The following is a 22,361-nucleotide window of genomic DNA, read 5'->3' on the forward strand; positions in this document are numbered from 1 at the left end:
TCCAACCCCCCCTGAATTCTCAACCCCCCCCAATCCCCCTTCAACTCCCCCAAACCCTCCCTAAACTCCCCTCCAAGCCCCCCAAAACCCCCTCCAACCCCCCTTGAATTCTCAATCCCCCCAAATCCCCCTCCAACCCCCCTCCAACCCTCCCTAAACTCCCCCCCAAGCCCCCCAAAACCCCCTCCAACCCCCCTTGAATTCTCAATCCCCCCAAATCCCCCTCCAACCCCCCTCCAACCCTCCCTAAACTCCCCCCCAAGCTCCCCAAAACCCCCTCCAACCCCCCTTGAATTCTCAATCCCCCCAAATCCCCCTCCAACCCCCCCAAACCCTCCCTAAACTCCCCCCCAAGCCCCCCAAAACCCCCCCCAACTCCCCCTGAATTCTCAATCCCCCCCAATCCCCCTTCAACCCCCCCCAAACCCTCCCTAAACTCCCCCCCAAGCCCCCCAAAACCCCCCCCAACTCCCCCTGAATTCTCAATCCCCCCCAATCCCCCTTCAACCCCCCCAAACCCTCCCTAAACTGCCCCCCAAGCCCCCCAAAACCCCCTCCAACTCCCCCTGAATTCTCAATCCCCCCAAATCCCCCTCCAACCCCCCTCCAACCCTCCCTAAACTCCCCCCCAAGCCCCCCAAAACCCCCTCCAACCCCCCCTGAATTCTCAATCCCCCCAAATCCCCCTTCAACCCCCCTAAACTCCCCCCCAAGCCCCCCAAAACCCCCTCCAACCCCCCTTGAATTCTCAATCCCCCCAAATCCCCCTCCAACCCCCGTAAACCCTCCCTCAACTCCCCCCCAAGCCCCCCAAAACCCCCTCCAACCCCCCTTGAATTCTCAATCCCCCCAAATCCCCCTCCAAACCCCGTAAACCCTCCCTAAACTCCCCCCCAAGCCCCCCAAAACCCCCTCCAACCCCCTCGAACTCTCACCCCCCCCAAGCCCCCCAAATCCCCCCCCAAACCCTCCCTAAACTCCCCCCCAACCCCTCCAACCCCCCCCAAACCCCTTCATCCCCCCTCAACCTCCCCCCCCCCCCAAACCCCCCCGACCCCCCCCCTCCAGAGCCAGAAACCACAGAGCCAGGCCAGGCCCAGGGCCCCCCAAGATGGCGGCGGGGGGGGGACGGGGGGACGACGACACCACCCCCGGGGTTTATTGCCAACGCGGGGGGCCGGGGTGGGGGGGTGGGGTCTCAGATAGCCGACTGCTCCTGCCGGAAGGCCTCGGTGGCCGGTGGCCGGTCGCTCTCGGTGGCCATGGCGGCCTGGCGCAGCACGGCCATGTGCTCCTCGGCGGCCGCCAGCGACCGCTCGACCCAGTGCCGGGCGGCGGGCTGGCGGCAGGCGCTGCGGGTCACCAGCACCAGGTGACTGACGGAGAGGAGCAGCGCCGCCGCCCTGCGGGGTGGGGACGTGGGACACACGGTGTGGCACTGTCACCTCCCCCCCCCCCCCGGGACAGGGATGGTGGCTTTGCCACCGGGAACGTGGCTCGTGCCTCAGTTTCCCCATCTGCGGTGCGGAGGTTTCTCCAACCCTGCCATCTTGTTGGGTCACCCCGTGGGGGTTGTCACCAGCTATGTGGTGGGGGTTGGCATTGGGGTGTCACACCCCCACCATCACCACCCATGGGTGTCCCCCCCACCCACCCATGGGTGTCCCCCCCACCCATGGGTGTCCCCGTCCCTCCCATCACCTGGCGTCCAGCAGTTTGGGGTCCAACGGCGGGTACATGGATCTCACCACGTCGTCCACCCTGCCGGTGGGGATGGCGTTAGCCCCAGGGGACACCGCGGTGACACCCTCCGTCACCCCCCCCCCCCCTCCCCGAGCCCCCCGGGACCCCCCCCCCCGGCCCCTCGCACCTGGGGCTGATGCGTTTGGCCACCACGATGATGTCACCCAGGCTGGCGGGGGACTTCACGCGGGCGCCCGAGCCCATGGTCATGGCCACCAGCTTCTCCGTCAGCGTGTGGCAGATCTGCGGGGGGGGACACAACGGGGTCAGGGTGGGCGCTTGGCGCCACCAGCGCCACCAGTGCCACCAGCGCCACTGGTATCACCAGTGCCACCATTGCCACCACTACCAGCAGCACCACCAGTGCCACCAGCGCCACTGGTATCACCAGTGCCACCAGCGCCACCACTACCAGCAGCACCACCAGTGCCACCAGTGCCACCACTGCCACCAGTGCCATCGGCACCACCAGTGCTACCAGTGCCACCGGCGCCACCAGTGCCACCGGCACACCAGTGCCACCATTGCCACCACTACCAGCAGCACCACCAGTACCACCAGTGCCACCACTGCCACCAGTGCCATCGGCACCACCAGTGCCACCAGTGCCACCATTGCCACCAGCACCACTGGTATCACCAGTGCCACCATTGCCACCACTACCAGCAGCACCACCAGTACCACCAGTGCCACCACTGCCACCAGCGCCACCAGTGCCATCGGCACCACCAGTGCCACCAGCGCCACTGGTATCACCAGTGCCACCACTGCCACCATTACCATCAGCACCACCAGTACCACCAGTGCCACCATTGCCACCAGCGCCACTGGTACCACCAGTGCCAATTGCCACGATTACCACCAGCACCACCAGTACCACCAGTGCCACCAGTGCCACCGGTATCACCAGTGCCACTTGCCACGATTACCACCAGCACCACCAGTACCACCAGTGCCACCGGTATCACCAGTGCCACCGGCACCACCAATATCACCAGTGCCACCATTGCCACAAGTGCCACCATTACCACCAGCACCACCAGTGCCACTGGCACCAGCAATACCACCAGTGCCACCATTGCCACCAGCGCTACCATTGCCACCATTACCACCAGCACCGCCAGTACCACCATTACCACCAGCACCACTGGTACCACCAGTGCCACCAGCGCCACCGGTACCACCAGCGCCACCGGCACCAATACCACCAGTGCCACCCTTGCTACCAGTGCCACCAGTGCCACCCCCTGGACTCACCTTCAGGATGGCGATGCAGTGGGACACCAGACCCCTGCGGAGAGGGAGGAGGGCGTGAATGCGGGTGGACCCCCCGCCCCGTCCTTGCCCCCCATATCTCCCCCACCTTCCTGCCCACACCCCGTGTCCCCCAGACCCTTGGGGACATTCCCACCCGGAGACCAGCTTGAGGACCATCCCTTCTGGGGACTGGCCATGGCTTGGTGACCCCCAAATCTCTGCTACCTGCAGCCCATGATGGGGGGGTTGGCACTGCATGGGGGGTCCCCAGCAGTGGTGGGGGGGGACACACACTTACGAGGCGTCCTCGACCCAGTCCTCGTTCTCCAGGATGGCCTCGATGTGGGGGTTGGTGATGACCACGTCGTCCAGCTCCAGCTCCGAGGGCTCCGATGGCGTCTCGGTGGTTCCCATCAGGTCCACGATGGGTCTGTTGGGGACATGGGGGACAACCCTGGGGACAGGGCCACCTCCTCGGGCTCCCCCCTCCCCAACACCATGATGATGCTGGACGTGTCCCCAGCATCATCCCCCTGATGATGGTGGCCATCTCCCCAGCATCGTCCCCCTGATGATGGTGGCCATCTCCCCAGCGTTGTCCCCAGTCCATGGGGTTTGGGGTCCCTCCCTGACCCCCCTCACCCGGTGGGGACGGGGACGATGCCACCCCCGTGGGATCACTCACTTGGTGTCATAGTGGTGCCGGAGGTCTTTGGGGTGGCAGTACCGCTGCCGGCAGACCACCACCAGCGCCACGAAGGACGCCAGGAAGATGGTGGCCAGCACCCCGATGGCCACGATGACGACCGTCTCCATGGCTGGTCCCCGCCGGGGAGGTGGCTCAGGCGTCCGGTGCCATTTCGGCACGGCGGGTTCTGCGGTGATGGGGGGACCGGGGAGGGGTTGGGAACCCCGCAGATGCTCTTCCCACCCCCTGCACCCCAAAATGCCCAGCCAGGACCCGGTGTCACCCACAGATGGATCCCTGTCCCAGGGGGTCCTTCTAGAGGCAGTGTCACTCGAGGGGGGGGGCACCAGGGGGAAGGGGTGATGCTGGGTGCGGGGTGGAGCAGGATTTGGCCATGGTACGTGGGGGGGCTGTCCCCATCCCGTGTCCCACCACGGCCACGGTGACACAGGGCAGGGGCAGGAGCTGGGATCAGGAGAGTGAGGTCTGGGCCATATGGGGTCATGGGGACCCCCAGAGTCTCGCCCCTATGGCACCATGGGGACCCCCAGAGCCTGATCCCTATGGGGACCCCCAGAGCCCCGTCCCTATGGGGCCGTGGGGACCCCCAGAGCCTGATCCCTATGGGGACCCCCAGAGCCCCGTCCCTATGGGGCCGTGGGGACCCCCAGAGCCTGATCCCTATGGGGACCCCCAGAGCCCCGTCCCTATGGGGCCGTGGGGACCCCCAGAGCCTGATCCCTATGGGGACCCCCAGAGCCCCGTCCCTATGGGGCCATGGGGAACCCCAGACCCCATCCCTATGGGGCTGCAAGGACCCCCAGAGCGCAGTCCCTATGGGCTATGGGGACCCCCAAAGCTAGTCCCTATGGAGCCACTGGGACCCCCAGAGCCTGATCCCTATGGAGCTGCAGGGACCCCCAGACCCCATCCCTATGGGGCTGCAGGGACCCCCAGACCCCATCCCTATGGAGCTGCAGGGACCCCCAGAGCCTGTTCCCTATGGGGCTGTGGGGACCCTCAGAGCCCGGCCTCTATGGGGCTATAGGAACCCCCAGAGCCTGGTCCCTATGGGCTGTGGGGAGCCCCAGAGCCTGGTCCCTATGGGGCTATAGGAACCCCCAGAGCCTGGTCCCTATGGAGCTGTGGGGAACCCCAGAGCCTGCTCCCTATGGGGCTATAGGAACCCCCAGAGCCTGGTCCCTATGGAGCTGTGGGGAACCCCAGAGCCTGGTCCCTATGGGGCTATAGGAACCCCCAGAGCCTGGTCCCTATGGAGCTGTGGGGAACCCCAGAGCCTGGTCCCTATGGGGCTATAGGAACCCGCAGAGCCTGGTCCCTATGGGGCTGTGGGGAACCCCAGAGCCTGCTCCCTATGGGGCTATAGGAACCCGCAGAGCCTGGTCCCTATGGGGCTGTGGGGAACCCCAGAGCCTGGTCCCTATGGGGCTATAGGAACCCCCAGAGCCTGGCCCCTATGGAGCTGTGGGGAACCCCAGAACCTGGTCCCTATGGGGCTATAGGAACCCCCAGAGCCTGGTCCCTATGGAGCTGTGGGGAACCCCAGAGCCTGGTCCCTATGGGGCTATAGGAACCCCCAGAGCCTGGTCCCTATGGGGCTATAGGAACCCGCAGAGCCTGGTCCCTATGGAGCTGTGGGGAACCCCAGAGCCTGGTCCCTATGGGGCTATAGGAACCCCCAGAGCCTGGTCCCTATGGGGCTATAGGAACCCGCAGAGCCTGGTCCCTATGGAGCTGTGGGGAACCCCAGAGCCTGGTCCCTATGGGGCTATAGGAACCCCCAGAGCCTGGTCCCTATGGGGCTGTGGGGAACCCCAGAGCCTAGTCCCTATGGGGCTATAGGAACCCCCAGAACATGGTCCCTATGGGGCTATAGGAACCCCCAGAGCCTGGTCCCTATGGGGCTATAGGAACCCCCAGAACATGGTCCCTATGGGGCCACGGGGACCCCCCGAGCCATCCCCGATGCAGCAGCGGGGCCTCCGAGTCCCCGTCCCCACGGGGAGCCGGACACCAGGCCCAGGGGACACCACCCCGGGGCAGAGCCAGCCGGGGACCCCCGTGCCACCGCGCGGGACAGACAGCGGGTCCCCAGCGGGTGCCCACCCTGGGGCGGGGAGGGGACCCCATCCTGCCGGGGGTGGGGGGGGACACCCAGCCCTGCCCTCCCTACCTGCTGCCAGCCGGGAGCCACCGCCGGGGACGGGGACACTTCCGCACCGCGCGTGCAAACACCGCCGGCTCCCGACCTTTACACCCTGACTAATGCCTGGGCCCCCCCCACCGGGGGGGGGGGGTGTGTGTGCCAGACGTGCCCCCCCAAACCCTCCAGCCCCGCTCCCCACAGCATCCCCCCGCCCCCCACCTTTATTTTTTTTTTCTCCTAAATCCCATTGAATTTTAAGCCAGGTTTAGTGATTTGGCTTAAATTTCCAGGGCGGGGGCACTTGTCCCTGCCCCCCACCCTGCAGGGCTGGGGACAGCGGGGGGGGGGACACACGGTGGCCCTGTCCCCCTCCCCCTTTTCCCACTGTGATTAATGCCTTAAGAGGGATTTTGGCCACCAAAGCCGGTCCTGCGCCGTAACCCCTTGGTGCCTGGTCCCGGGGGTGGGGGGGTGTGTGGGGGGTGACTGCCCCGGGGGGGCCCCACCTCCCGGCCCTTGGGGGGTCCCTGCCCCCAGTTGGGGGGTCGGATCCTACCTGTGCAGCGCCGAGCGCTGGGGGGGGGGGGGTCCTGTGGCAGCAAGGGGAATTGGGGGCGGGGGGTCTGGGGGGGCCCTGCGAGAGGGGAGTCGCTGGTGGGATGGTCTGGGGGGGCCGTGTGAGGATCTGGGGGGGTCGCTGCTGGGGGCGTCTGGGGGTCCCTGTGAGGGTCTGGGGGGGTCGCTGCTGGGGGGGGTCTGGGGGCGCCCTGTGAGGATCTGGGGGGGAGATTGCTGCTGGGGGGGGGTCTGGGGGGGCCCTGTGAGGATCTGGGGGGAGATCGCTGCTGGGGGGGGATCTGGGGGGGCCCTGTGAGGCCCTGAGGGGGGTTGCTGCTGGTGGAGTCTGAGGGGTCCCTGTGAGGATCCGGGGGAGGGTTGCTGCTGGGGGGGTCTGGGGGGGGGCTCTCTGAGGCCCTGGGGGGGGTCGCTGCTCGTGGTTCGCCGCGGTCCCTGGTCCTGCACAGCCCCAGTTGCGGGGTGGGGGGGGGCACGGGACTGATGGGGGTCCCGCATGGCCCTCGCGGGGGTCGCTCCGAGGGTCCCAAGGCGGGGGGGGTCTCTCTGGGGGTCCTGCACGGCTCTCTGGGGGGCATCGGTCCCAGGGGTCCCCTACAGCCCCGGGGGTCCCGCACGGCCGCGGGGGGGAGGGGCGGGCGCTCCCGAGGGCCCCAAGGCGCGGGGGGGGGGGATCGCTGCGGGGGTCCCGCACCGCCCCGGGGAGGGGGATCACCCCTTGGGTCCCGGGAGGGGGGATCACCCCGTGGGTCCCGAGCAGGGGGATTACCCCGTGGGTCCCGGGAGGGGGGATCACCGCGTGGGTCCCGAGGGGGAGGATTACCCCGTGGGTCCCGAGGGGGGGTCGCCGCGGGGTCCCCTCCCGCCCCGCCCCGCGGGGTCGCGCTCCCCTCCTCGGTGGGTCCACGGGACCGGGCAGAGCGCCCCCCCCCCCCGACCCCCCCGGGCCCCCCCCGGCCCCCCCCCGCACCTGGAGCCGCTCCGCGGCGGCCGCGCACAAGATGGAGCCGGGGCGGGGGGCGCGGAGCGGGGCCGGCAGCGGGGTCTGCCCGACTCGGGCCCCGCCCGGGGCGGGCCCCGCCCCCGCCCCGCCCCGCCGGGACCCCGGCCCGGCCCCGCCCGCCGCCCCGCCCCGGAGGGGCCCCGAAGTTTCCCTTTCGTGTCCCAGAGTTGCCCCGCGTGTCCCAGCCGCATCCCAAAGTGTCCCCGTCCTGTCCCCTCGTGTCCCAAACTACCACCACTGCACCCCTGAAGCATCCCCTCGTGTCCCAATGTATCTCCTTGTGCCCCAAAATGTCCCCACTGTATCCCAAAGGGTCCCCATCGTGTCCCCTCCTGTCCCAAAGTGCTCCTGCTGCACCCTTGAAGCATCCCCTTGTCCCCCAAAGTATCCCCTTGTGCCCCCCAATCTCCTCACTGCATCCCAAAGGGTCCCTGTCCTGTCCCCGTGTCCCCTTGTGTCCCAAAGCACCCTCACTGCACCCCCAAAGCACCCCTTGCACTCCAGAGCACCTCCTTGTGTCCCAAAATGTCCCCACTGCATCCCAAGTTGTCCCCATTACATCCCCAAGTATTCCCATCGCACCCCAAAGTGCCCTTGTTGTGTCCCCAAGTGTCCCCACTGCATCCCAAAGTGTCCCCTCTATATCCCAGCCGTCCCCACCGTGTCCCAAACCCCTCTTGTACGCTGACCTGCCCCTGTTGTGTCCCAAAGCGTCACCACCGTGTCCCAAAGCATCCTCCTCATGTCCCTGCCATCCCCCTCAGTGTCCCCATTATGTCCCAAAGCATTTCAGTTGTGTCCCTTACTGTCCCTTTTGCGTCCCATACTGTCCTGGTTGTGTCCCAAATCGTCTCCATCATGACCCAAAGCGTCCCCACCCCAGAGGGGTGACTCTGGGTGACGGGAGCTCAGGTCCCACTGGCACCCTCTCCCCACCCTACCGCTCTCAGCACCCATCCCTGCTGCCTGTGGTGACACTTGCAATGACATTGTGTTTGGCGATGCCAGCCAGGACAGATGTCCCAAAGCCCAGGGGACACGGTCACCACGGTGGCCTGCAGTCTCGCCCCTCTGGGGGTGCCGAGGTCCCCTCGTCCTCGTGGGGTACAAGGGGCACATCTCCTCAAGGGTCACCAGGAGCCAAGGGGCACCGAGGCCCCGCTGTGCCGCCGGTGTCCCCGGGGATGTCACCATGTCCTGCCAGCGACGCCTCGTCCTTGCGGCTGAACAGGCTCTTTATTTGGGAATACGTTGGCGGGCTCGTGCCGGGCACCGGCTCCGACGGCGGCACAGCCCGGCTTCTCCCTGCCTGCTGCACCGGTGGCACCGTCCCCGCGGGCACTACCCAGCCGGGCACCTCCATCCTCTCATCTGGGGATGCTGGGTCTGTGCCACCAGCGAGCTGGGGACCGCAGGGCTCCATCGTCCCCTCTTGATCGATGGGGACCCTCCCAAATCCCACGCACCCCCTGGGGCTCAACCTCCATGGATCCGCCCCCAGTGGGAGCGGGTGGCAGGGGAGGATGGGGTGCTCAGGGTGCCCCCAGCTCTGGCACCCATCCCGAGCGAGCCGGGCCACCGCGCTGCCCTTCATTGAGTCCACGATTGCCACCACCCATCGTCTGAGGTGACACGTGGCCAAGTCCTTCCCCTGAGACGCTGCTCCTTCATGTCCCCGCTGCTGGGCTTGTCCCCACGCGTGTCCCCAGGGGGTTTTAGCTGTCGGGGAAGATGTAGCTGTACTGGTTGAGGATGTGCTCCACCACCTGGTTCTGGAAGACCATGTGCATGGCCATGTTCCCCTCCTCGCTCGCCGGCCGCAGCAGCGTGGGGCCGAAGACGATGGCGATGCTCTGCACCGACATGCGGTTCTCCTCCTTGTACTCGATAACCCTGCGGGGACGAAGGGATGGTGTCACCTGGCATGTCCCCAAACCCAGGTCCTGTCCCCCCTCCTGCCCACTGGGTTGGGTTTGGGGGGAGTGAGACGGGTGTCACCTGCAGAGGTGGTGGAAGAGGACCTTCATGGTGTCGTGGTGGGCGGGCGGGAGGGAGAACACCAGGTCATGGATGCACCGGCCCCGCCTGGTCGGGTCCTGCATCTCTGCAAGGGGAGGGAAGACACGGTGGGGTGCTGGCTCCGGCAGCCGGACCATCCGTCCCTGTCCCTGTCCCCATCATCGTTCCCATCCCTGTCCCCGTCCCAATCCTAATCCCCATCCCCATCCCCGTCCCCATCCCCATCCCATCCCTGTCCCCATCCCCATTCCATGCCAATCCCAATCCCTATCTCCATCCCATCCCCATCCCTGTCCCCATCCCATCCCTGTCCCCATCCCAATCCCAATCCCATCCCTGTCCCCATCCGTATCCCATCCCTGTCCCCATCCCAATCCCAATTCCATCCCTGTCCCCATCCCCATCCCATCCCTGTCCCCACCCCGTCCCCCTCCATCCCCATCCCTGTCCCCATCCCCATCCCATCCCTGTCCCCATCCCGTCCCCCCCCATCCCCGTCCCTGTCCCCATCCCCATCCCATCCCTGTCCCCATCCCACCCCACCCCATCCCCATCCCTGTCCCCATCCCCATCCCATCCCTGTCCCCATCCCGTCCCCCCCCATCCCCGTCCCTGTCCCCAGGCCTCACTGATGGCAGCGATGAACTTGTCGAAGTGGCTGAAGGGGACGAGCGGCTCGGGCAGCTCCCGGAAGAAGAGCTTCAGCGCCCCGGTGACAACGTGGATGTCCTCCCAGCGCCCGTCATCCAGGTCCAGGTGCTCGTCTGCGGGGCCGGGGCAGCACCTCAGGCAGGTCCTGGAGCCCCGGGGACGGGCGAGGGTCCCTGTCCCCTCCCTCCCCAGCCGGAGCCCTGTCACCCTGCCCATTCCCTCCCAAGGTTATATGTCATTTGTCCCCTATTGTCACCACGGGTGACCTTACCGTGCTCCACTTTGTAGCGCAGTTTCTGGATGGTGGCCAGGTTGCCGCTGACCCGGTACAGCCCATCGATGTCCAGACCTGGCAGAGGACGATGGAGAGGAGGGAAAAGCTCCTGGTTAACCACAGCCCGCCCCGGGATGTGACACCGGCCACCATCGAGGGAGCTCCGGGTACCCACGTGTCCCCACTGTCCCCTGGGAGATGCCCGCAGCCGGGTGACACAAGGTGACAGCGACCAGCATTGGTTTTGCAAGGACGCAGCTTCCAGGGAAAACCCAACCATCAAATTTAGGCTTTACCCAGCGCTGTCCCCATCCCGGTGTCCCCTGGGTTGTCCCCGTCCCCGGGGTGGTACCTCTCCTCTCCACGGTCTGGATGCACTGCAGGACGAAGCGGGGCACCGTCCCCCGCTCCCGCTCGCACAGCGCTGGCAGGGAGCAGCCGAAAACCTGATCTGGAAAAACCGACGGAGGTTTGAGCATGGCTGGGTGACACTGAAAGGGGGTTCGGTGGCAGGTCCGGGGTGGGGGACAGGGCTGGGGACATCACAGGAGGGCCTGTTCCCGTAAGCGGTGGCTGGAGGTGATGGGACATGCCCAAGCCCATCACCATGACGTTGGGTCGGGGTTGGGCTTGGTCCCCATCCCACTGTCCCAGCTCCATCCCTGGCTGTCCCCCAGCCTGGGGACACCCCGAGGGGGCTCAGCCCCACCCCGGGCACCCACCCTTGATGTAGCCCCATGCTGAGCACCCACCCTTGATGTATCCCCACCCCAGGCACCCACTCTTGATGTAGCCCCATGCTGAGCACCCACCCTTGATGTAGCCCCATGCTGAGCACCCACTCTTGATGTAGCCCCACCCCGGGCACCCACCCTTGATGCAGCCCCATGCTGAGCACCCACCCTTGATGTAGCCCCATGCTGAGCACCCACTCTTGATGTAGCCCCATCCTAAGCACCCACCCTTGATGCAGCCCCATCCTGAGCACCCACCCTTGATGTAGCCCCATGCTGAGCACCCACTCTTGATGTAGCCCCACCCCGGGCACCCACCCTTGATGCAGCCCCATGCTGAGCACCCACCCTTGATGTAGCCCCATCCTGAGCACCCACTCTTGATGCAGCCCCACCCCGGGCACCCACCCTTGATGTAGCCCCATGCTGAGCACCCACTCTTGATGTAGCCCCATGCTGAGCACCCACCCTTGATGCAGCCCCATCCTAAGCACCCACCCTTGATGCAGCCCCATCCTGAGCACCCACCCTTGATGTAGCCCCATGCTGAGCACCCACTCTTGATGTAGCCCCATGCTGAGCACCCACCCTTGATGTAGCCCCACCCCGGGCACCCACCCTTGATGTAGCCCCGCCCTGGGCACCCACCCTTGATGTAGCCCCTCTCGCGCAGGGACTGCAGCGTTGGCCGCCTCTGCAGGAACTTGAGGAGTTTGTTCCGGACTTTGCTGGAGTCGTTCTCGCCGCTGGCACTGCCCGGTGCCTGCCCGGCCGCTGGCGGGGATGGGGCACAGGTCACCATCATCCCAAGGGACTGGGGTGCTCCCCCCATCACGGGGAGCTGGGGACACCATGTGGTGGCCATCCCACCCCACCCAGTGGATGGTTTTGCCGGTGCCACCCCGGTGCCCATCCCTGTGCCGGGATGCCCAAGCTCACCTGCCCTCTTCTCCTCCCCGCTCGCCAGCTTCTCCCGGGAGCCGAATTCAGCCCCGCTCTCAGCATCTTCCTCGCCGGGGAGGTCGGTGCCCTAGGGAAGGGGCAGCGTGAGACCCCTGTGCCCATCCCCGGGGTGGCAGGGGCAGGGGGCGGCGGGCGGCGGGCGCCTGCTCACCAGCCTAACGATGCTGTCGGCGATCGCCTTCTGCCAGGCGGCGATGATCTGCTCCGAGTCGTGCTGGATGAGGAACTCCGAGCCCTCCCGCGTCTTCAGCTACAGGAGCAGCGGGCAGGGGTCAGGGCAGGGCCGCGGGGCTGCCCGCATTTGGCCACCACCACCCGACTTTGGAGGCCAGGTTGTGGCTGAGAACGGCGCCCAACTCATTACACCGATGACCCCAATTGTTGCCATCTGCCGGTGAGCTGGCTAGCCACCTCCTCCCTCTGCAAAGCCCGAGTGGAAAAACCCCTCTGGGAGCCAGGATGTCCCTTGGTGACATCTCCATGACCGTAGGAAAGGGACAGTGGCGCAAGGTGTCCCTTTGCTCCCAGCCTGGGGACGTCTCCCGGTGTCCCCACTGCCACCAACCCCAGCACATCCCCTTCACCGCTGGTGGGATGAACCGGGCAGGCGCTGGCATCGCCACCGCCCCGTGGGCCACACGGGGACCCTGACGGGTGACCGATGTCCCCCCCACTGTCACCCGGCTCACCTCCAGGACGTGCTTCTTGCTGGACTTGTCCTTGCCAGCCCAGGCGAGGGTGGCCCCGCGCAGCTCCACCGTGTGCTCGGGGGTGGTCAGGGTGCTGGGGTGCCGCTGCGGGAGCAAGGGGACGAGGGTGGCACCGCTGGCACCCACCCAGAGGGGACAGGGACACTGGGGTCCTGCTCTGTGGGGGGCTGCGAGCTTTCCTCCTCCAGAAAGGCAGGAGTGGCAAATGTCCCCTGGGGGACATCTCTGTCCCCTCCCATGGCACCGAGGTCTCTCAGCAGGACCAGGACACGGTGCTGCTGGCGTGGGGTGGGTGTCGTGGCCACCAGCTCGGGGACAACCGGGCCCTACAGCCACCGTCACCTCGTGGGACATGCCCAGCCCTGCCCGAGGGTGCGCGTCTGTCCCCTCTCCTTCCCCTGCCGCCGTCACCGCAGGGTGTTGCAAGACCCACGGCAGCTTCTGCATCCGGGCGGTGGGTGCTGGGTGCCGGGGGGGGGGGGGCTGAGTCGGGCACCGCTTCCTCCCCGCTCACCCTGACGAGCTCCGTGCGCTCCTTAGGGTGCCCTGACACCGGCCCCGGCCCGGCTCCCACCCCGGGGGAGCGGGTGCGTGCGAGGGGAGGTGGGAGCGCACGTGCGCGGCGACCCAGCCCGGTGCTGGGAGGGGTCCTCGTGCAGGGTGCTGGGCCTGTCCTGTGGGTCCTGGCTCCATCCCATGGGTGCTGGCCCCATCTCACAGGTGCTGGGCTCATCCCATGGGTGCTGGCACTGCCTCACGGGTGCTGGCTCCATCCCATGGGTCCTGGCTCCATCCCATGGGTGTTGGACCCATTCTATGGGTCCTGGCCCCATCCTGCAGGTGCTGACCCCATCCTGTGGGTCCTTGCCCTGTCCCATGGGTGCTGGCCCCATCCCATGGGTGCTGACCCCATCCCATGGATGCCAGCTGCATCTCACAGGTGCTGGCCCCATCTCATGGGTGCTGGTCCCATCTCATGGGTGCTGGCCCTATCCCATGGGTGCTGGCCCGATCTAACGGGTGCTGGTCCCATCCCGTGGGTGCTGGCCCCATCCTGTGGATGCTGGTCGCATCTAACAGGTGCTGACCCCATCCTGTGGGTGCTGGCTGCATCTCATGGGTGCTGGCCCCGTCCCGTGGGTGCTGGCCCCATCCGGTGGGTGCTGGCCCTGTCCCATGGGTGCTGGCCCCATCCTACAGGTGCTGCCCCCATCCTGTGGGTGCTGGCCCTGTCCCATGGGTGCTGGCCCCATCCTACAGGTGCTGCCCCCATCCCGTGGGTGCTGGCCCTGTCCCGTGGGTGCTGGCCCCATCCTACAGGTGCTGCCCCCATCCTGTGGGTGCTGGCCCTGTCCCGTGGGTGCTGGCCCCATCCTACAGGTGCTGCCCCCATCCCGTGGGTGCTGGCCCTGTCCCGTGGGTGCTGGCCCCATCCTACAGCTGCTGCCCCCATCCTGTGGGTGCTGGCCCTGTCCCGTGGGTGCTGGCCCCATCCTACAGGTGCTGCCCCCATCCTGTGGGTGCTGGCCCCGTCTGGTGGGTGCTGGCCCCGTCCTACAGGTGCTGCCCCCGTCCCACGGGTGCTGGCCCTGTCCTGTGGGTGCTGACCCCATCCTACAGGTGCTGCCCCCGTCCCGTGGGTGCTGGCCCTGTCCCGTGGGTGCTGACCCCATCCTACAGGTGGTGCCCCCATCCCGTGGGTGCTGGCCCTGTCCCGTGGGTGCTGACCCCATCCTACAGGTGCTGCCCCCATCCTGTGGGTGCTGCCCCCGTCCCGTGGGTGCTGGCCCCATCCTACAGGTGCTGCCCCCGTCCCGTGGGTGCTGGCCCTGTCCCGTGGGTGCTGGCCCCATCCTACAGGTGGTGCCCCCATCCCGTGGGTGCTGGCCCTGTCCCGTGGGTGCTGACCCCATCCTACAGGTGCTGCCCCCGTCCCGTGGGTGCTGGCCCTGTCCCGTGGGTGCTGGCCCCATCCTACAGGTGGTGCCCCCATCCCGTGGGTGCTGCCCCCGTCCCGTGGGTGCTGGCCCCACCGAGGCTGCTGGGGCTCTTACCAAGGCACCGGCAGCCGAGTGCTTGGAGTCCTTGAAGAAGGTGAGGATCCCCCCCTCCAGCACCGTCCAGGAGGAGCTCCAGTTCTTCCTGGGGAGCAGAGGGGGGGTCATGCAGGGGGACAGCACAGCCCCTATCCCCTTCGCCCCCCGGGGCTCCCTTCTCCGGTGGCGGGGGACACCGGGATGTGCTTACCGGAGCCGCTTCCCCCTGTCCACCGTCTTGGTCCGGTTGAGCACCCCGGCTTTTTCGAGGCTTTTAAACTGGAAGGCAAAGCATGTGTGTGTGTTTTGGGGGGGGAGGGTCAGGTTTGCCCCCTGCCCTCCCTGGTGCCAGGGTGGGGAAGGGCTGGCTGCCCCTCCCCGGGGTGCTCACCTTCTCCTCCTTGAGCCCCAGCGCCGGCGGCGCGGTGCTGTGCCAGGCGAAGAGCCCGCTGTCCTGGCTGGAGCTGCTGCTGGCCCGGTCATGGCGGCCGCCCGTCGGCACCTGCGGGGGAGCGAGCGGGTGATGCCCGGGGTGCCCGTGCAGGATGGGTGCTGGGCTCCGCACCCACCGCACCCCAGAGCCCCTGCTCTCTGCTTTTGTGCCCTGTGAGGATGCCCATCCCCTGGCAGCCACCCCTGTCCCTGTCCCCACCCTCATCCCTGTCCCCATCCCCATTCCCGTCCCTGTCCCTGTCCCCACCCTCATCCCTGTCCCCATCCCCATCCCCGTCCCTGTCCCCGTCCCCGTCCCTGTCCCCATCCCCATCCCCGTCCCCGTCCCCGTCCCCGTCCCTGTCCCCGTACCGTGTCGGAGGCGAAGTGCTCGGGGCAGAACACGGCTCCCTCAGGGTGACCGTGCCCAAACCAGCCTGGGGGTGAGCCCAGCTCCTCGGGGCGCCTCGGGGACAGACAGAGAGCGGCCCCCTGATCGTAGGAGCCCACGGGCGAGTAGTCCTCCTCGGGATAACCCTCCAGCTCATCTGGAGACAGGTCGGGATAGTCCGTTTCCGGAGTGGGCGGCTGGAGAGAAGAGCCAGGTCAAGATCTTGTGCCCCACCAAGAGCATCCACATCCCCAAGCCATGGCCAGCCCAGGTGGGGCCTGCCCCATCTCCACCTCCATCTCCATCTCCGTCTCCATCCCCATCCCTGTCTCCATCCCCATCTCCATTCTCATCCCTGTCCCCATCTCCATCCCCATCCCTGTCTCCATCTCCATCCCCATCCCTATCTCCATCTCTGTCTCCATCTCATCTCCATCCCCATCCCCATCCCCATCTCTGTCTCTGTCTCCGTCTCCATCTCCATGTCCATCCCCATTTCCATCTCCGTCTCTGTCTCATCCCCATTCCCATCTCCATCTCCATCCCCATTTCCATCTCCGTCTCCGCCTCTGTCTCATCCCCATTCCCATCTCCATCTCCATCCCCATTTCCATCTCCGTCTCCGTCTCATCCCCATTCCCATCTCCATCTCCATCCCCATTTCCATCTCCGTCTCCGCCTCTGTCTCATCCCCATTCCCATCTCCATCTCCATCCCCATTTCCATCTCCGTCTCCGTCTCATCCCCATTCCCATCTCCATCTCCATCTCCATCTCCATCTCCATCTCCATCTCGTCTCCATCTCATCTGCATTCCCATCTCCATCTCCATCTCCATCCCTGTCTCCATCTCCATCTCCATCTCCATCTCCATCCCTGTCTCCATTTCCATCTCCATCTCCATCTCCGTCTCCATCCCCATCCCTATCCCCATCTCCATCTCCATCTCCATCCCCATCCCTATCCCCATCTCCATCTCCATCCCCATCCCTATCCCCATCTCCATCTCCATCTTCATCCCCATCCCTATTTCCATCTCTGTTTCCATCTCATCCCCAGCCCCATCCCCATCTCCATTCCCATCCCTGTCTCCATCTCCATGTCCATGTCCATCTCATCTCCATCTCCATCTCCATCCCCATCTCCATCTCCATCTCCATCTCCATGTCCATCTCCATCTCATCTCCATCTTCATCTCCATCCCCATCTCCATGTCCATCTCCATCTCATCTCCATCTCCATCTCCATCTCCATCTCCATCTCCATGTCCATCTCCATCTCATCTCCATCTCCATCCCCATCTCCATCTCCATCCCCATCTCATCTCCATCTCCATCTCCATCCCCATCTCCATCTCCATCTGCATTCCCATCTCCATCTCCATCTCCATCTCCATGTCCATCTCCATCTCATCTCCATCCCCATCTCCATCCCCATCCCCATCTCCATCTCCATCCCCATCTCCATCTCCATCTCCATCCCCATCTCCATCTCCATCTCCACCTCCATCCCCATCCCCATCTCCATCTCCATCCCCATCCCCATCCCCACCTCCACCTCCACTGCCACCTCCATCCCCATCCTCATCATCCCCGCGCCTCGCTGGGTGCTCACCCTCTGCTCCATGGGACTGTACTGCGTCACCCCAGGGTACCTATCCTGGGAGCTGCCTCTGTCTCCCGTGGAGGGGGGGTCCCACGACGTCTCACCTGTTACCGAATTATAGAAAAAAGCCTGTCCGCTGGCTTCGTCCACGTACTGTTCCCACTCGGAAAACTCCGGGCTGTGGGCGAGTGAGGAGGCGGGAGAGGCGACGGGACTCACTCCATCTTCTGCCTGCCCAAAGGGACAATCCCACGTGGTCTCGCCCGTCACCGGGTTATAATAAAACAAATGTCCACTGTCCGTATCCCTGTGGGTTTCCCAATCCGACATGGAGCTGCCGGGTTCTTCCGGGGCCGAGCCGGCGGCTGCGGCTTCTTCCCGCAGCTCCTGGATGTTGAGGTAGATGGGGGAGGGCGGCTCCTCCGGCTCCTTGTGCGCCTGGGGTGGGGGGACATGGATGGGTCACTTGGGTGCTGCGGTTGGTGATGGGTGCCGTGGGGCAGGGATGGTGGGGACGGCGTTCCCGGGGTGTCCCCGCCGTGGTACCCGGGCTGGCGGATGGGTGAGGGGGTGGAGGAGCCGGATCCTGCCCTGCCCCGGCTGCTGGCAGCACCCAGCAGGTGCTGCCCCGAGACGCCCCCTCGCAGGGGGCAGGAGCTGAGAGCGACGGGGTGTAAATGCCAGGCGGTGGAGGAGGGCACCCACAGCACCCACATCGGGGCAGGGAGCACCCGACTGGCAGTGGGGGTAAGAGCACACGGAGAGAGTTTGGGCTTGGGGCGTCGTGGTCCCCAGCGTCAGCACCCGCATCACCCATACCCACGTCACCCGCTGCGCCTGCCCCCCCGGGATCTGCACCCAGATCATCGGCATCAGCACCCCAGCACTTGTGTCCACACCATCTGCACCCACATCATCTGCACCCACATCATTGGCACCCAAATCATCAACACCCCAACATCTGCACCCACATCATCTGCACCCACATCATCTGCACCCACATCATTGGCACCCAAATCATCAACACCCCAACATCTGCACCCACATCATCTGCACCCACATCATTGGCACCCAAATCATGAACACCCCAACATCTGCACCCACATCATCTGCACCCACATCATGAACACCCCAACATCTGCACCAGCATCTGCAGCCCCAACACCACCGACGTGCCCATCACCTGCACCCCCAGCCTCTGCACCCACCTCACTGGCATCAGCACCCAGCACTTGCACCCACACCAAACACACATCAGCACCCTGGGACATCTCCAGCACCCACATCGCCTGCACCCCCAGTCTCTGCACCCACATCACCAACACCCAGACCATCTGCACCGGCACTGCCGGCACCCACATCACCGGTACCTGCACCCACATCACCAGCACCCGGACGACCAGCACCCATACCACCAGCACCTGCACCACCAGCACCCACAGCCCCTGCCACCCACCTCAGCACCCTGACCCCAAAATAAGGCCCCGAGCATCCCCGGCGTGGCTGCCCCCCACTATCCATGGGGCTGCTGAGGGTGGGGGCCACGTCCCCTGGGACCCGGTGGCCCCGGTGGCCCCGGTGGCCCTGGTGGGTGGCTGCCGGCGGGGAATCCCCTCCGGGCACCCTTTGATCTCCCCAGTTTTACAGCCCCTGAGCCTCCCTCCAGCGGCCGCGGGGACAAAGTTTCCCAACCCCGGCCCTGCTGTCACCCCGGGGTTGGGGGGGACAGTGGGTGCAGTGTCCCCAGGGACACCCTGGAGTGGAGGGGGACAGCGGATCGAGTGTCCCCAGGGACACCCCATCACCCTTCCCCCCCGCCACCCCACGACCCCCCCGCCGCGGCGAGCGGGGCCGGAAACCCAGGGCGAGAGGCCACCATCATCTTGGGGACAAGGGACTTGGTGGTGACAATGGGGGACCCCTGGCACAGAGACCCCCCCAGCACCTCCCTCCCTCCCATGGGTGCATCCCCGGGGGTTTCTCTCCCCCTGGGGGGGGGGTTGGGTGCCCCTCGCTGCTCTGGGACGGGCACCTTGGCACCCGCCGGTGCCCGGTGCCACCTCCGCAGCCTAAACACCCGGGGGAAGTTCGGGAGGCAGCTTGGGGGGGGGGGGTGACCCCACAACACCCCCCCACCCACCCTGGCCGGGTGCACCCATGGGTGCTGCCTACCTTCCCCAAGTGCAGCAGCCGCGACACCCTGCTACGGGACCGCTGCAGCGCCCGATCACCCATCTCGGTGGGCACTGGGGTGGGGGGCAGCCGGTGGGGGCACCGAGAGGCTCCGGTAACGCCGATGGCGCCCTGTGCCGGGGCCTGCGCCGGCCGCGCTTCCTGCTGGGGTTTCGGGGAGCGGAAGAGCCGCCTCCGAGCCCGGCGCTTGGCCCCCAGGGCGGAATTGGCTTTTTTTTGGGGTTGTTGTCACCCCGTCACCCACCACCCATCACCCGCCACCCGCTCCGGCAAAGCCAAGGCCCAACCGAGCGGGAATTGCACCGGCCCGGGGATGGTAACCAAAACTCCCCCCAAATTTAGGTTGACCCAGCCGGCATCGTCCGGCTCCACCGGCACGGGGACGAGGTGGGGTGGGGGGCTGCGTCCCCCCAACACCGGGATCGCCCCGTCCCGGCAGCCGAGGGGTGGTGGGTGCACGTGGTGGCCGGGTCGAGGCCGCCGCAGCCCCGCCGCCGCCGGCGCCGGTTGGGTTTGGCGCCGGTTGGGTTTAGGCGGGGGAAGGGGAAAGCTCCGGCGATGGCACCCGGGCTTGGGGACCACGCTGGGTCTCTCCTGGGGGGACATCGGTGGTTTTGGGTGTGCAAAGAACACCGGGGGGGTTAATCCGGCACGGCCGGGCTCCCAGGGGGTAAAATGGGGTGTAAAACCCAGCCCTCTGCCACCGAAACCCCCTTTCCTCCCGGAACCCCCCCCCCGGGTGGCACAGCCCCTCGAGCCCCCCTGGAAGCGGGGGACATGAGAGGGCTTGGGGTTACCCCACAGAGAGGTGCTGGGGTGGGGGGGGACAAGGACGTGGCACCCCCCCACTGCCATTGCCCTCTCGCCCCGCTGCGCCCCAGCCGGTGTCGGTGGCAGGCGAGCGGCCGGGGGGCACCCCCCACCCATGGGTGCCCCCCAACAAGAGGGGTGCAGAGGGGAGCCCCGGGTGGGGGGGGGGAGGGGGGCTGGGAAGGGCCCCTCACTACTTACAGGTGTGGGGCGAGCGTGGGTTTTGGGGTGGCGGGGTGCCCGCCTTAGCCGGGGTGCACCCAGCACCCACCTCCGGCACTGGGTGCTGCGCCCAGGTGAGACACCCGCCCCGGCAGGGAGGAGCTGCTGCGCTTCCCTGTTAACCCCTTTCTGCCTCCTCTCGCCCTGGGAACGCTGCCGGGACGGGGTGCGGGACCCCCCAAGGACCCCTGGGTGGCACCGAGCCCCCCCTCCCTGGGGACTGCGGGCATCGCTGGGCTCTGCACCCCGGCGGGACGCTGCTGCGGGGGCAGGGTGGGGGGGCTGGGAGAGCCCAGGGGTGCCCATGAGGGTGGGGAAACTGAGGCACGGTGTAGGGGGGCTGAGCACGGAAGGTGCTCAGGGTGGGTGCCCGGTGGGGGGGGGTCGCTCACCCCCCCCCCCCCGAATTGCTGGCAAACCTGTATGGGGGGGGGTTGGCCCACAGGTTTGCCCCCTGGGGTCAGCTCAGTGGGGGAACGTGGGGGGTCCCAGCGGTGGCAGCGGTGCCGGGGAGCCCCTGGGTGGACCCCACCCCGTGCCGGGGGACGTGGGGTCATAGCGGGGGGACTGAATCAGCTGGGGGACCCAGGCGGCCTGCCTCCCCACCCCCCCCCGTGCTCAAACCCCCCCGGCGCTGCCTTTGGGGACGTCACCGGGGGTGTCACCGTACCTGAGCCGCATGGCCGGACCCCGGCCACCTCCCAGCCGCGTCCCTGTCCTTGCCGGGGGCGTAGAGGGTCTCGGAGCGGCTCTTGCTGAGCGGACGAGTGTGTCCCGGGGGGTCCCCGTGTGACCCCATGGCGGTGGCACCGCGTGGCACCGGCATCACCCGTGCCAGGTCATCTAGGGAGTGCGAGGGGCGCACGGGCTCGGCGGGGTGGGGGCTCAGCCCCGGGGGAACCCGAAAAGAGCTGAGCGCTGGCGGCGAGTCCCTCCGGGCCACCGAGACCCTCCTGGGCACCGAGTCCCTCCTGGGCACCAAATCCCTCCTGGGCACCAAGTCCCTCCGGGCCACCGAGTCCCTCCGGGCCACCGAGCACCCTCCGGCCGGCTCCTCCGCTTCGGTGGCACCGAGGAACCGATACTCGTAGGCTGGCGGCTGCTGGGGGGCGAGCGGGGCTGGATCCGTCCCGACGTGCGCCGGCGGCGGGGGGTCGAGCGGGGCCGGGGCGGCGATGGGGGGCAGCTCCTTCACGTACTGGGCAGGGATGTAGAAGGGCCGGGTGTCCCCGCTCCTCTTGACGTGCCACCAGTGGTGGTTGGTTCGTTTCAGCAGGACGTAGCGCTCGTTGGGTTTGATGGAGACCAAGGTCCCGTCCTTGGCTCGGTACTCGAAGCCGTACTCCACCAGCACCAACGCCTCCTCCGCCGGCACCGCCGCCTCCATGGCCGCCCTGCTGCCTCCGCCTGCGGCAGACGGGACGGGGAAGGGGTGACGGCAGCTCCCAACCCCTCTCGGGGTGCAGGGGGACCCCGGGGGAGCTGAGTTGGGGGGTCCCCGCTGAGCCCCAACCTCACGCGGACGTTCCCCAAACCGCCTAAACCCGCCTGAAACAGCCCTGGGGTTGCTGCCACCCTCCTCGCCTACCGTCCCCAAACCCCCAAAGCCACCGAGCCCCAAGTCCCTGAGCCCCCAAAGCCACTGAGCCCCAAGTCCCTGAGCCCCCAAAGCCACCGAACCCCCAAATCTCACCTCCAGCCGGCGTTGGGGTGCAGGCGGGGGCGGTGGGGCGCGCGGCGGGTCCCGCTCGTGCCCGCGCCGGGCTGGTCTCGACTCGTCCCGGTTTCCTGCCAGCGCCTCGCCGAAAGACGGGGCCGGGCTCCACGCCGGCGTTGGGTGCCCGGCCCCCCGGCCGGAGGAGAGGGGCGGTGGGGACCCGGCCCGTTT

General features: G+C 67.0%; 2 protein-coding genes across 5 annotated transcripts; both read right to left on the reverse strand.

Moving 5' to 3' along the window:
- Window positions 1–1,095: 1,095 nt before the first annotated feature.
- Window positions 1,096–7,497, reverse strand: TMEM98 (transmembrane protein 98). 2 transcript variants are annotated; one of them, XM_075171847.1, is made up of 7 exons: window positions 7,402–7,497; window positions 3,686–3,875; window positions 3,299–3,430; window positions 3,001–3,034; window positions 1,871–1,986; window positions 1,702–1,761; window positions 1,096–1,403 (listed from the first exon to the last, which is right to left on the reverse strand). In XM_075171847.1, the coding sequence occupies exons 2-7, from the start codon at window positions 3,814–3,816 to the stop codon at window positions 1,199–1,201; spliced, it is 678 nt and encodes a 225-aa protein (XP_075027948.1). In that variant the 5' UTR covers window positions 3,817–3,875; window positions 7,402–7,497; the 3' UTR covers window positions 1,096–1,198. The 2 variants fall into 2 exon arrangements, with proteins under 2 accessions (XP_075027948.1, XP_075027949.1); XM_075171848.1 differs by lacking the exon at window positions 7,402–7,497 and adding an exon at window positions 5,883–5,920.
- Window positions 7,498–8,651: 1,154 nt separating this feature from the next.
- Window positions 8,652–22,361, reverse strand: ARHGAP27 (Rho GTPase activating protein 27). 3 transcript variants are annotated; one of them, XM_075171223.1, is made up of 16 exons: window positions 22,167–22,361; window positions 21,144–21,880; window positions 17,258–17,686; window positions 15,626–15,841; window positions 15,213–15,323; window positions 15,033–15,100; window positions 14,840–14,927; window positions 12,765–12,869; window positions 12,227–12,325; window positions 12,052–12,142; window positions 11,761–11,886; window positions 10,731–10,829; window positions 10,376–10,453; window positions 10,083–10,217; window positions 9,433–9,538; window positions 8,652–9,327 (listed from the first exon to the last, which is right to left on the reverse strand). In XM_075171223.1, the coding sequence occupies exons 2-16, from the start codon at window positions 21,858–21,860 to the stop codon at window positions 9,150–9,152; spliced, it is 2,646 nt and encodes an 881-aa protein (XP_075027324.1). In that variant the 5' UTR covers window positions 21,861–21,880; window positions 22,167–22,361; the 3' UTR covers window positions 8,652–9,149. The 3 variants fall into 3 exon arrangements, with proteins under 3 accessions (XP_075027324.1, XP_075027323.1, XP_075027325.1); XM_075171222.1 differs by lacking the exon at window positions 12,227–12,325 and having other exon boundaries at window positions 22,167–22,250; XM_075171224.1 differs by lacking the exons at window positions 21,144–21,880; window positions 22,167–22,361 and adding an exon at window positions 19,421–19,498.

This window comes from Calonectris borealis, chromosome 22, assembly GCF_964195595.1.
Source record: "Calonectris borealis chromosome 22, bCalBor7.hap1.2, whole genome shotgun sequence".
NCBI lineage: Eukaryota > Metazoa > Chordata > Aves > Procellariiformes > Procellariidae > Calonectris > Calonectris borealis.